This window comes from Chrysemys picta, chromosome 3 (assembly GCF_011386835.1).
Source record: "Chrysemys picta bellii isolate R12L10 chromosome 3, ASM1138683v2, whole genome shotgun sequence".
Lineage (NCBI taxonomy): Eukaryota > Metazoa > Chordata > Testudines > Emydidae > Chrysemys > Chrysemys picta.
Window position 1 is genome coordinate 18,643,179 of NC_088793.1, and position 13,778 is coordinate 18,656,956.

The 13,778-nt window shown below is 43.4% G+C and overlaps 1 protein-coding gene across 7 annotated transcripts in view; it reads right to left on the reverse strand.

The window, feature by feature from the left end:
• The window catches only part of ADGRF5 (adhesion G protein-coupled receptor F5), an 81,132-nt gene that overhangs the window by 20,852 nt on the left and 46,502 nt on the right, over positions 1-13,778 (reverse strand). For all 7 annotated transcript variants that reach the window (XM_008163084.4, XM_024101053.3, XM_042848664.2 and 4 more), the window contains 7 exons: positions 12,729-12,944; positions 8,884-9,045; positions 8,502-8,714; positions 7,542-7,754; positions 5,053-5,208; positions 2,009-2,211; positions 220-399 (listed from right to left, as the gene is read on the reverse strand). In XM_008163084.4, the coding sequence (XP_008161306.2) occupies positions 220-399; positions 2,009-2,211; positions 5,053-5,208; positions 7,542-7,754; positions 8,502-8,714; positions 8,884-9,045; positions 12,729-12,944 (1,343 nt within the window). The remainder of the gene's footprint in view (positions 1-219; positions 400-2,008; positions 2,212-5,052; positions 5,209-7,541; positions 7,755-8,501; positions 8,715-8,883; positions 9,046-12,728; positions 12,945-13,778) is intronic.

Genomic DNA, 13,778 nt, shown 5'->3' on the forward strand with positions numbered 1-13,778 from the left:
TCTCTCCTATTGCTCCAAACATGTCACCCTTTTGTGAATCCTTTCATATAAAAGCAAAGCTCCTGGTCTTCACCTTCAGGGCCTTTCATCTGTATCTTTGTTCTTGTTTCCTCTTACCTTATCACTCCATCAACTCCTCCCTAGTCCACGTACTAACCAATCAGGGAGTATATTCCCATCTGAGCCTACCAGCTTCTATAAGGCTTAACTGTAACTTACTGTCATTGTGCGTTGCTCTGCGTCTATTGGGATATTTGAAACCAAATGCAGAATGGTAATTATTGCCATCAGGTTTGCAGGTGAAGTGTTTATTTCTTGTAGTTCTTCTATTGTATTTTTATGAAGTCTCTCAAGATATTTGGGTAGCTCTTCTTCTGCTTGTGGATCATACACCAAAGACTAGAATGGAAATTAAAGATGATGTTACATATATGCAATGCACCTGAGGCTTGATCTTCAGTCAAGATACACAATGATTACATAGGGAAAGACATGTAACTCCCGCATTGGTCTAGTTGGACAGAGGAACAGGGTGATGGCAGGTGATTTCTAGAAGGGAAGACAAAGGATGCAGCAGCAGGACTGTTGTTGTATCCAATGGACAGTGCAGATCAGAAACGGGGTTATGACAAAAGCAAAAATGAGAGTGGTCCTACCAACCGCTCAGCCAGAGACCAGGCTGTGGGAATTATTCCAAGCCAGAGACTAGCTGACAGCAAGGGATGGCTTACACTCTGGAGCTACCTGTGAAGAGCAGTCATATGTGTGGGGTGTGTCTGCAACTAGAGGACCACTGTTAATGAGCAGTGTAAAGGCTATGGCAGGACAGAGTGATGGTCACCATCCAGCCACTGAAGTATGAACAGAGGGCAGGAACATGCTCTTGGGAGTTGCAAGCCAACAAATCTTACTGAGGGATAGGCAGCACTACAGTAGAACCAGAGGCAAGAAGCCAGTGTTGTGCTAGTGTTGGACAGCTCTGGAGAGAGGCTTGTCTATTTGACTTTGTCATAATTTCCCTCCTTACTTTCTGTAAAGGCTCTGTGTTGTGGTGACCCTTCCTCTGGCTGTGGAGTGCCATGAATGCTCCATTCAGAGCTGGTCATGGTATGTGTACTATATACACTCACCTACGGCAGATAAAAGCCCTACTACTTCTAACAGCTAAGGGTTATTCACCTTTAAGGCAAGTGGTAGAAGCCTGTGATTATGGTCCCCAGGTTGGTTAGGTGTGGTACAGCACACACATTGTGAGTAGGGGATATAGCCTTGATTCAGGACAGCACTTAAACACATGCTTACCTTTAAGGATGTGCTTAAGTCTCATTGACTTCAATGGGACTTAAGTAAGTGATTAAAAGTATGCATGTGCTTAAGTGCTGTCCTGAGTGGGGAATGCTTTCCTGAACCAGGGCCTATTTGCCTAGTCAGAAAGACCTGAACAGTAATGTCTGCACAGTAGGTAAGTATCATGCAGACTAAGCCAATGTTTCTCCACCTTTTCAGGTTGGTAACCCCTTATTCAGAATCAAATATTTGCACTACCCCCTTATATTTACTGTGGAAACAAGCACAAAATGTGTATCTACAATAACAGCGCTCAGCCTCTATAATTTGTGTGTGTGTGTGTGTTTCGAGAGGTTGACAGAGAATAGTGGACCCTGCAGGCTAAGGGTGTGTGGAGCGTGGAGGAGCGAGATTTTCTTTGCTTTAGATTGTAATCGAATTTTCAATGCCTCACAACCCTGTTCCTTCGGTTGGCTTGATAAGCGCTGCACCAGGCTGTTCTAAATTACTCTGCCGCACTCATAGCTCCCCATAGCCCATGGAACAAAGGGTTTATTACCTAGCTTTAAAAGCACTTTTAACTGAACAGTTGCATTTTTTCCAGTATTGAATGTCTTTTTAAATGGTTAAAGCATTTTGAGCAATAGAAACAAATTGAAAGCACTGTTTACTCTTTTTTTAAAACTACTGAAAAAACATGAAAGGAACACAAAGTTGTTACCTCAGCAATATTGAGCAGTGTGTTTATATGGTCAGATATGCAGCTGTTGCTAGCAACCTTCCAGTTGGTGTTACACACATAGATTACAGTCCCTCTAATGGTGATGTTCGTGCCATTCACATCTTTAGAGCCTGGGCATGGTTTTTTAATCTGTGCTCCTTGCTGTCCCACACCAATGCTGCCTGAGCACATAACTTTGTTTTCTGTATTAAGAAAAAGAAATAAATGGATGACAGGGAATAGAATTCTCTAATTTCTCTGTATTTTCCTTATTACAGATAATTTTCCCTCTGGATGTTTATTTATATATAGATATAGATATAATGTGTGTCTCATCTATCTGTCTGTCTGTCTATCTATATATCTATCCACACACACATATTTCCCTGGCACTCCTCACTGTAGTATTGTATCTGCATGCCTCACAAGCATTAATGAATGAAACCTTGCAACGCTTGTGAGACAGAAAAGTCCTCTTATCTCCAGGATGGAAAACTCAGCACTGAGTAATTTACCCAAGGTAATTTACAAGAATTCTGTGGCAAAAATGAGAATAGAGCCAAGATCTTCATCCTAGACCTAGGACCTTAACCACAAGATTATCCTTCTTCCTAAAACAATCACACAATTTTCAAAGCACTGTGCAAGCAAGGACAAATTTATTAGCTCAGGTCTGAAATATCCACAGCTGACCTATCCCAAATTAAGAGGTGTTTCGATACAGCATTTTGGTTTGGGTTGATCCTTAATTATAATCCTCCCTTGCATATAAGTTTTGGGAAGCTGTTTGCCCGCAAAAGCACCCAAAGATTTGCTGTTGTAGTGGATAAGAATAAATCACAGAGATGGGCGAATCTCTCCAACCCTTCTTCTGAAGCCTGAACAGAAGTTTTTCTGAGGTTCAGCAAGGTTTGGTTTAGGACTCCATCCACTCATGTTATTAATTTATTTTATTTTCATTTTCATGTACCTCAGCACTTGTGGGTTCCAGGTGGGAGCAGAAGCAGAAGAGCTAAAATTTAACGTCTCATAGATTTCAAGGCCAGAAGCGACAATTGTGATCATCTAGTCTGGCCTCCTGTAGAACTCCGGCCACAGAACTTTCCCAAAATAATTCCTGGAGTATATCTTTTAGAAAAACATCCCATTTTGATCTAAAAATTGTCAGTGATGGAGCATCCACCATGACCCTTGGTCAGTTCTTCCAGTAGTTAATTACTCTCATTGTTAAAAAATTTACACCTTATTTCCAGTCTGAATTTGTCTAGCTGCACCTTCCAGCCATTGGGTCATGTTATACTTTTCTCTGTGAGATTGAAGAGTCCATTATTAAATATTTGTTCCCTATGTAGGTTCTGATAGACTGTAATCAAGTCACCCCTTAGCCTTCTCTTTGTTAAATTAAATAGATTGAGCTTCTGGAATCTGTCCAGAACTATAAGGCACATTTTACAATCCCTTAATCATTCTCGTGCATCTTCTCTGAACCCTCTCCAATTTATCAACATCCTTCCTGAACAGTGGACATCAGAACCGGACTTAGTATTCCAGCAGCTGTTGCACCAGTGCCAAATACAGAGGTAAAATAATCTCTCTATTTCTACTCGTGAGTCCCCTGTTTATGCATTCAAGGGTTGCATTAACCCTTTTGGCTACAGCGTTTCACTGGGAGCTCATGTTCAGCTGATTATCCACTGTGACCCACACATCTTTTTCAGAGTCATTGCTTCCCAAGAAAGTGTCCGCCCTCATGCAAACGTGGCCTACATTCTTTGTTGCGCGATGACATTTAGCCATGTTAAAATGCACATTGTTTGCTTGTGCCCAGTTTACCAAGAGATCCAGATCACAAGTCTATATCAGTGACCTGTCCTCTTCATTATTTACCACTCCCCAATTTTTGTGTCGGCTGCAAACTTTACTGGTGATGAAGTATTTCTAGCACAAATGAAAGTAGGAAGTACTAAAATCTCATGAAAAACACATCTTTTGAATTTCCAGCCCAATTTTGCAGACTCCTGAAAGTTTAGAAGGTTTGAATAATTATCCAACCTCCCTAAATTTTAAAATGTGTCCATTAAATATTATAAATTGTCTGGGGACGAGAACATCTCTGACTATGTGTTTGTACAACGTCTAGCTGATGAGGGTTTCTAAATGCTACTGGAACACAAACCATAAATAGTAATAAGGGCTTGATTGTGAATCCCTTACTCCCACTGGGAAGCAGTTACTCTTACAAGTAGTCTCATTGACTTTGATAGGATCACTTGTGTGAGTAACTATTCACCAGTGTGAGTCAGTGTTCACAGTCTTCCTCGAAAGCTGTTTAAATAAGTGCTGCATTAACAGAAGAAGAGGGGTCTGAAATTTCTACTGTAATGCACAGGTTTAGCGTAGGCAGTGCAGCTACAGCTGATCAAACAATGGAATTTCCATCCCAGGGGAAAGTCCATATGTCAACATTTATTTACATCCCAAATGAGAATAAAAACTCAAAATATCAAAACTTTCTGTCAAACAAAAAATTGCATAAAAATTCGATTTGGAAATCTTGAAAGATTTCATTTCAGGTTAACATTAATCTGTATCTGCCTGACCTGCTGCGAGTTACAATTTTACTATCTCAAGTCACCATTCTCCTGTATGGGCTGGGCTCCTAGGCCAGACTACATTTCCTATGTGTGTCATGGGAGATGTAGTCTAGCTAGGGAGTCCAGCCTATGGGGAAGATTGGGGGCATGAGGCACCAGAACTATAATTCCCAAGGCAGCTCAGATGACTGCAGAGATCAATGTTGAACTGAGCCAAAACAAAACACCTTGTTTTGGTTTTCAAAATTTCAGCAAAATTGACGTTTTCTAATGACAACCATATTTTCTATCAAAAAACATTTAGATAGAAAATTACCAACCAGATCTAACCACAGCACATGCTGCTGCATTTAAGCAGCCTCACTGATACAATACATGTCCTTTGATTTGGCAAATACGTTAGGGTTGTATATTCAATTGCTGTATATAATTACCAAGATTTCTTCTTACCTGGTATAATACTTAGTTTCATAGGTGAACTTGTGACCTTATCTTGAATGCGGTTAACAAAGGTACAATTTGCCACGACATCTGACCTTGAGCTGCAGCTTTCTGTGTAACTGTAATTGTATGTGTAGCACATTTGGTTTCCCTGTGTGTTTTTCACTGCAAAGAAAGATTTTAGGTGTGTTAATGTAATCATGGGTGGCAAGTATTGAAGGCCAGTGGAGGCTAAGCCTCCCCTAACCCAGGCCGTGCCCCGGCCCCCACGCTCCACCCCGAGACCCTGCCCTCATTCCCCCCTCTCCCCTGATGCTGGTGGGGACCCAGCTCCAGCTGGTGGCCTGGAGCTTGGGGATTGGTCTGGTGGCCAAGGGCTGCAGTGGCCAGGGCCAGCCCAGGGGTTGGGCCAGCTGGGGTTCCTCCGGCTGGCCCTGGCATGTGGGGCTTTGGGCAGAAAGGGCAGGGCCTGAAGACTAGCCTCCCTGAAGGGGGGGCGGGTTCACCCACCGCCCGTGAATGCAATAGTTTGGTTCTGTAGCTAGAGTAGAACAGGAAGTGCTTGTGAAAATCTCCTCTCTCAGCCTCTTAAAGAACAGCTCTCTCAGCCCTTCTAGGGATAGTCTCCTACTGTTCAAGCTTATGATCTTCTGCTGCTTATGCTCATTCCTTGCTACCTTCTTATGTTGTCTCTTCTGTCTACAGACATATAGTGTAAGCATCCTTCTGGCCTTCCACTCTGAGAGCAACTTTCCCCCAAAGTCCTTTATGGTGCAGCAACAGTGGCGGGGGTAGCCACTTCAGTGCACCTCTTTCATTTCTGCTCTCCGTGCTTCTGCTGAAGCCTTTCAGTTTAGGTTAGGATTTTCTAACTCTTCATCTGGTAACTCCCAGGTTCTGCACTGTCCTCAGTTTATCTTTCAGTCATCCCAAGGGTCTTCAACAGTAACCTCTCCTGTGTTGTTCTCTGCATCCTACTCACAAGCCTAATGATCCCCCCGTCTCCTACTGCTTTACACTCCCTGCCAGAAACCTCAGGCGAGCACACTGTATCTATTAGTTTTCTTCTAGCCAAGGAAGGTTAGATGCAATTCCCCTCAGAGCCTATCCACAGTGATGTTAAATTAATCTAAATGTCTGTCTCCAATAACCGATTAGCTGAATTGCTGAGGGTCTGTGTAATTTCTGGGGAAATTTTTAGTCAAATTAATTAAACCTTTGACTTTATTACATTTCTGTTCTTGCTTATTTTAGCTACAAGCAGAGCACAAATTCATGGCAACTGCTGACTGATGCAACCAGAATGCACTGTATCTGCATAATTAGATGATTATTCCTCTCTCTTTTCTAATCTCATGATATTTGTTAATTTTTTGAGCCACTCGGGAACTTCGACAAGGTGCTAAATAATTGGTAGAATTCAAAGACCTAGAACCACAGACATTTACACTGGAAAAGTCCTTTTGTCCATATCCCTAGTGAATATGGGATAGTTCCTTACATTGTATTCTTGAAAGTTTTGTCCCTTTTGGTTTGAAATTACTCAAGCTGTGGAGTTTTCACCACTTGCTTTGAGAGGCTGTTCCATGGTCTAGTAGACATCACTAACAGGAAATTTTTCCTCTTACTCATCTTAAATATGCTTTTGCTTAGTTTCATGCTATTACCCCTATACACTTGAGCCACCCTTAACGACGTCTCTTTCCTTGGTATTTACACATTTTAAATGCTTGGGGATGGCTATCGTATCAACCTGAATCATGGCTATGCATCAGTAACATGGACCCACATGAAAAATATGATCCTAAATTTCGAATATAAAATTAAATGAATGGCTAGAAAATGTTGGCAAACTGACCAAACCTGATATGAAAGTCACTGGTAGAAAGTAAAGACAGAATTCCAGCGAGTACCTGTAGGACAGGGGTCGGCACATCCCTGCAGCCCACCGCTTCCCGCCGCTCCCATTGGCTGGGAATGGCAAACCGTGGCCACTGGGAGCTGCGGCCGGGGCCGTGCCTGCAGACAGTCAATGTAAACAAAATGTCTCGCGGCCCACCAGCGAATTACCCTGATGGGCCACGTGCCGAAGGTTGCTGACCCCACTGTAGGACTTTAACGTAACCACATTTTGGATCTGATCCTACACTCATGGAAGTAAATGGCAAAACTTCCATGAACTCCAATGGGATCAGGGTCAGACCTTTTAAGACTGAATTATGAGAGTGCGCTACCTGCACTACGGCATGAACAGAGAGATCTTGGGTTCAAAATGGTGCCAATCGCAAATTAGACATGATGTAATGATTAAGGGCAACAAAGCACAAGGATAGGAAGATCCTGGATTACAGTAATGAGACTGCACATTTTAAAAAAACACTTACAATTATTTGCTTACTAATTGTGGGCATCATAAAAGAAATGAATCTTATGGGGGGATGTCCACAATTATCCACACATTCAATACTATTTTCAGAGTAAAGTATCGACTTCCTTACCACCCTTAAATTCGCTTTGTTGAACTGTGAATATAACGTTATAGTTTTCCATTCCATTTATGCAGCACTTTAGGACCTGAGGTACATTGCATTGTATAAATCCTTGCATGGGATCCAGTACAATATTCTGTTTCAGAGGCAGAGGCACAATCTCAACTGTTATATTAGCAGAACTTGGCAAAGACTTCTGAGAGAATGTGCAAATATAGGTGCCTGAAAGCAATAAAACAAAACCAGGCCTCAGTTGAAAGCCACGAAATGCAGACTGTGATGAACTGGTAAAATTCCTGTATTACATTTTTATGAATATGGTGTATGTCTCTGTGTGGTTGTTTATGGAGGCTTACTTGCTATGGAGATAGATCAAAAGGGATTGCTAAAGACAATGAGCAGGAAAGGTAAAACAACGACCCAGATCAGGAGCATCCCTGCAAGCACTCAAGCACAACAGCCAGGTTAGTAGATGCCTACTGGATTGTGCACTGCACAAAACACAGCTGGAGAAGGAGCTGGTGGTGCTCCCTTTATATGCAATGGTTGGAGTACTCATGAAGGATGCAAAAGACAGATTCAAATCCCCACTCCTCTGCTTTGGAGGAGGGACTTCTACCCACGTCTCTTACCTCTAGGCTGTGCATCCTAACCTCTGGGGTTGGGTTCTCTCCATCTCTCTTGCTGAAGCTGTTCCACTCTGTATGAAATACTTAAATATTAATCACACCGGAGAGACCATGAGCCTGACTCTATAGCCTGCTGGTTAAGGCATCCACCAGGGAGATGCAAGTTCCAAGCCCTGTTCTATTGACTTCAATGGGACCACTTGTGTGATGAAAGCTGTGCATGTGTTTAAGTGTCTTGCTGGATGGAGGCTTAGGTGACGTTCGGATTTTTCAAATGATTGGTAATGTCACCTACCTTGTCATTCTGACCGAAACACTGTGATGTGATGCCTTCACTTACCATTCCAGGCCTGAGTGGCAGACTTCACTGTGAGCACGGACCTGGCTTTGCTTGGGGATTCCAGGTTACAGCTGTATAGCCGAGAGTCTATCATTCGAGACTCGATTTCCCAGGTGACATTATCGCAATTGCTCACATCGCTGGTGCATGTTAGATTAAAACTGTGTCCCTCAGAAACTTGAGCTTTTGCGCTTGAAACTATTTTTACATTTGCTGAAAAATATAAGATAAACGACACATTATTGTTATTTGTCATTTGCATGTGGCACAATAGGTAGGCAGGGTGCCATGTGGAGAGAACGGAGACACAGCCCCTGCCCACGGCACTTACACTCAGCTATGTGCAATCAGATTCTATCAGCATTCGGCAAAGGCTCCTTACCTATTTGTACATATGTCACGCTGATGGCTTTACTTCGGATGGCGCCATTCCCCGTACTCAGCTCACACGTGTACGTTATCTCACTATTAGGCTGGTTTGGGCACTGACACTGATTGGCTTGGAGAGTGTACTCAGTACAGTTTGGAGTGAAACTGGTGGTTCCTGTATTGAAATAAACAATCCCAGAGCTGTCACTGCTGTCTGTCTATCTCGACCACAAGTAAAGCCTGTAGATACAGGACTTGTCCTAGCTATGCAAACCCTAGGTGTAGGCACAAGTTTTGACAGTGAGACATTTTAAACTCATCCATCCTGAAGTCTACACTCAGCCTTTACTTGGGCAAAACTCACAGCGGCCTAGGAAGGACTTCAGGATTGGGCCAAAGTACACTTTGCCAATTACCTAAGACACCCATTGGCCCAGTTCTACAATCCTTACTCCTGTTGAGCATCATATACTCCCATCAGTAGCTCCACTGAGTCCAATAGCACTGTTTGGGTGAGTGAGGACAAGTCACTGTGAGTAATGGTTTCAGATTCCGGCCTGAGAGAAGTATTTGGAGTCAGATAATCTCAGTATTGGCAGATTCAAGGCGTTTCTTACAGTAAGCAGTGGAAAGTACAAAGAGATACTGTAAATATTAAACTAATCTATTTATCTTAGGGGAAACTAACATTTTTAAGGGCTACCCTGTAACTGTATTTTGGGTGTCAAGAGAGGAGGGTTAGACATAATGGGGCAAATTTACCAAAACTGCCTAACTAAATCACACCCACAAAATCTGAGTGTGCATCTGTTATGCAAGCAGAACTCATGGTCGAAATCCTGACCCCACTGAAGTCAAAGGCAAAAGTCCCATTGGCTTCAGTGGACCAGGATTTCACCCTGTATGTCTGAGTAATTCACAACTGCATAAATCACTGGATCCAAGTGCAATTCTTTGAGGGGGTCAACAGGCATGTGGACAAGGGGGATCCAGTGGATATAGTGTATTTAGATTTTCAGAAAGCCTTCGACAAGGTCCCTCACCAAAAGCTATTAAGCAAAGTAAGCTGTCATGAGATAAGAGGGAAGGTCCTCTCATGGATTGGTAACTGGTTAAAAGATAGGAAACAAAGGGTAGGAATAAATGGTCAGCTTTCAGATGGAGAAAGGTAAATAGTGGTGCATCTGCAGATGATACAAAACTACTCAAGATAGTTAAGTCCCAGGCAGACTGCAAAAAGCTACAAAACAATCTCTCAAAACTGGGTGACTGGGCAACAAAATGGAAGATGAAATTTAATGTTGATAAATGCAAAGTAATGTACACTGGAAAACATAATCCCAACTATACATATAAAATGATGGGGTCTAAATTAGCTGTTACCACTTAAGAAAGAGATCTTGGAGTCATTGTGGCTAGTTCTCTGAAAACATCCACTCAATGTGCAGCGGCAGTCAAAAAAGCGAACAGAATGTTGGGAATCATTAAGAAAGGGATAGATAATAAGACAGAAAATATCATATTGCCTCTATAAAAAATCCAAGGTACTCCCACATCTTGAATACTGCATGGAGATGTGGTCGCCCCATCTAAAAAAAAAAAAAAAAAATATTGGACTTGGAAAAGGTTCAGAAAAGGGCAACAAAAATGATTAGAGGTATGGAGCATCTGCCATATGAGGAGAGATTAATAAGACTGGGACTTTTCAGCTTGGAAAAAAGACGACTAAGGGAGGTCTATAAAATCATGACTGGCGTGGAGAAAGTGAATAAGGAAGTGTTATTTACTCAGCGGCGTAGCTAGAGGAGGAGCAGAGGGAGCGGCTGCTCCCCCTGTGCACATTCCCCAAAAGTGGCGCCTTTTTAACTCACTCACAAAAAAACGTGCCACCCTCTGGGGCGTGGTCTTCAGTGGCGGGACCTTCACTCGCTCCGCGGGGCTTCGGCGGCATTTTGGTGGCGGGTCCTTCAGTGCTGCCAAAGACACCCAGAGCTAGTGAAGGGCCTGCTGCCAAAGACCCGGAGCGTCCCCCATCAGTAAAAGCGCCGCTGGGTGAGTAAAAGCGCCGCAGCAGGTGGCGCCCTTTTAACTCGCTCACAAATAAAGGTGCCACCCACTGTGGCGCTTTTACTCACCCGGCAGCGCTTTTACTGACGGGGTGGCGCTCCGGGTCTTTGACGGAGGGACCTTCACTCGCTTCGGGTGTCTTCGGCAGCACTGAAGCACCTGCCGCCGAAATGCCGTCGAAGCCCCGCAGAGCGAGTGAAGGTCCCGCCGCCGAGGTGCTGCCGAAGACCCGGGTGAGTACAAGCACCACAGCGTGTGGTGCCTTTTATTCTGATCGCTCCCCCTGTTCCCGCCACCTGGCTATGCCACTGTATTTACTCCTTCTCATAACACAAGAACTAGGGGTCACCAAATGAAATTAACAGGCAGCAGGTTTAAAAAAAAACAAAAGGAAGTATTTTTTCACACAATGCATAGTCCACCTGTGGAACTCCTTGTCAGAGGATGTTGTGAAGGCCAAGACTCTAACAGGGTTCAAAAAAAAGAACTAGATAAATTCATGGAGGATAGGTCCATCAATGGCTATTAGCCAGGATGGGCAGGGATGGTGTCCCTAGCCTCTGTTTGCCAGAAGCTGGAAATGGGTGATGGGATGGATCACTTGATGATTACCTGTTCTGTTCATTCCCTCTGGGGCACCTGGCATTGGCCACTGTCAGAAGACATGATACTGGGCAAGATGGACCTTTGGTCTGACCCAGTATGGATGTTCTTATGTTCTTATGTACCTTTGTGCATTTACAGTTACTCAGTTTGCAGTCATACTTCATATTGAAGTTCCATTTATATACAGTTAATAAAAGGCTAGTAAATGATTAATAGGTGTTTTAATAAATGGTTAGTCCTTTGCTATAGGTTTTTATAGAGTCCAAAAGGGCAACTGGTTAAGACTTACATCATCTATAACACCATCTACTGATGTGCTTATAAAAGCTCTACCATGTTCTGCTGATGTCTGTAGCATGCTTATGCTATATACGTCTATGCATTATTTATAAATCCATTCAAAATGGAACTTTAATATCAAGCATGAATCATTTTGCACGGGACAGTTCATACTTGCATGTGGGGTTTTGGCCCCAATCTTTAGCTGTGCTGCAGCTGTTTTGTACCACACATTTCGCTTACCAAAGGTGAGTACATAGCCCATGGAAGGTACTCTCAGTATAAGGGTGACCCTGAAGTTGTGGACAACCAGTATAGGGACTTATACACCTCATATCCAGCTTGCTGTCAACAAAGCAGGAAAAGGGGGAGATGCACTTTCTGAAAGATGACTAGATATCAGCATGCTGTGCTGATCCTGGGATAGGTTTCCAGCCTTCTGTGGCAGTTATAGGGTGGCAGAAGTTAGAGCAGCCCTCACTTGGCTCTAACAGTGCATGGCAATGGCTACAGAAGCACTAAGGCAATGCTAGTGGGAACTTTATCTTGGCTTGGCACAGCACCCACTGACTTGTGGTCTAAGCATTTGGGAAGTCCCCAAGGATCATAGAATATCAAGGTTGGAAGGGACCTCAGGAGGTCATCTAGTCCAACCTGCTGCTCAAAGCAGGACCAATCCCCAACTTCCCCCCCCCCCCCGATCCCTAAATGGCCCCCTCAAGGATGGAGCTCACAACCCTGGGTTTAGCAGGCCAATGCTCAAACCACTGAGCTATCCCTCCCCCAAGGATCTAGCCCTTTTGAGTGTGAAACCACTGCATGTGCCTCTTTTTAGCTGCAAACTAGGAGGAGAGATTTAGAAAAAACTGGCCTGTAGTATGTGAGACTGAATATTTTCTGTCTTACCCACAATATTAATTGCTTTATTTGGTCTCCAGCTAGTAGTAAAGAATTGTATATTTCCATCAATGCAGCAGCTCAGCGATACTTTGGTACCGTCACATATAACCTCAGTGTCTCCCGATTGCACAATGTTTATTGCAGCTACTGTTATATTGCGTGTTGCTTTAAATACCAATGTGGAGTTCACACTGCTGTTTACGAAAATGCAAGTATAAGGACCTGGAAAGGAAATACAATATTATTGCTGAGAACTCATTCGGCCTTAGTCCCCTAAAGCAATGAAAAATAAATTCAGCTAGTCACCCCCTAGCCCAGTAATAGCTTAATCCCTTTAACCCCTTTTTTGCTGGCCACTGGCACAAAACCTATCTGATAATGATATGTATCATGGTTCCACTGCTGGTGGTATTTGTCACAGGCCCATTGGAACAATGGCTCTTTAAGGAGAACAATGAAGTACTGCATGTGCCTCTTATACCATGTACCTAATACCAGTGCTCCCAAGCCTGTCCCTCTGCCTCTTTTCTCTATCACTGGCAATTTCACTCTTCGCTGTGTCCTTCAAGTGTGCTGCCGTGGAATCATATCTTACTCCTTTCTCTCCTTCCCCCCAATAAATAGTGCTGGATATCCTCACCTGCTTCTCCAAAATCTACCTGCTCCCTACTATTCCCACTGCCAAGCCCATTGTATCAGCCCAACACACCGCTTGCCTTGACCACTGACACCTCATCTTCTCTGAACTCCCACCAGCCAAACTACTGCTGCAAAAATCATCTACATTGCCTGTATCTCTAATCAGGTCCAGCCCCTCCCTTCTCTCAGATATAAAGTGCTGTATAATAATACTTGGCTCTTTTCATCTATAGTTCTCAAAGCACTTTGCAAAGGAAGTAAGTATCATCACCCCCCTTTTACAGATGATGTGAAGTAGCCTGACCAAGGTCACATAGTAGATCAGTGTCAGAGCTGGGAATAGAACTCATGGTTCTCAATTCCCAGTCCAGTCCATGTTACCTGACTCCTTAATACTAAGCTCTAATATATCACCTC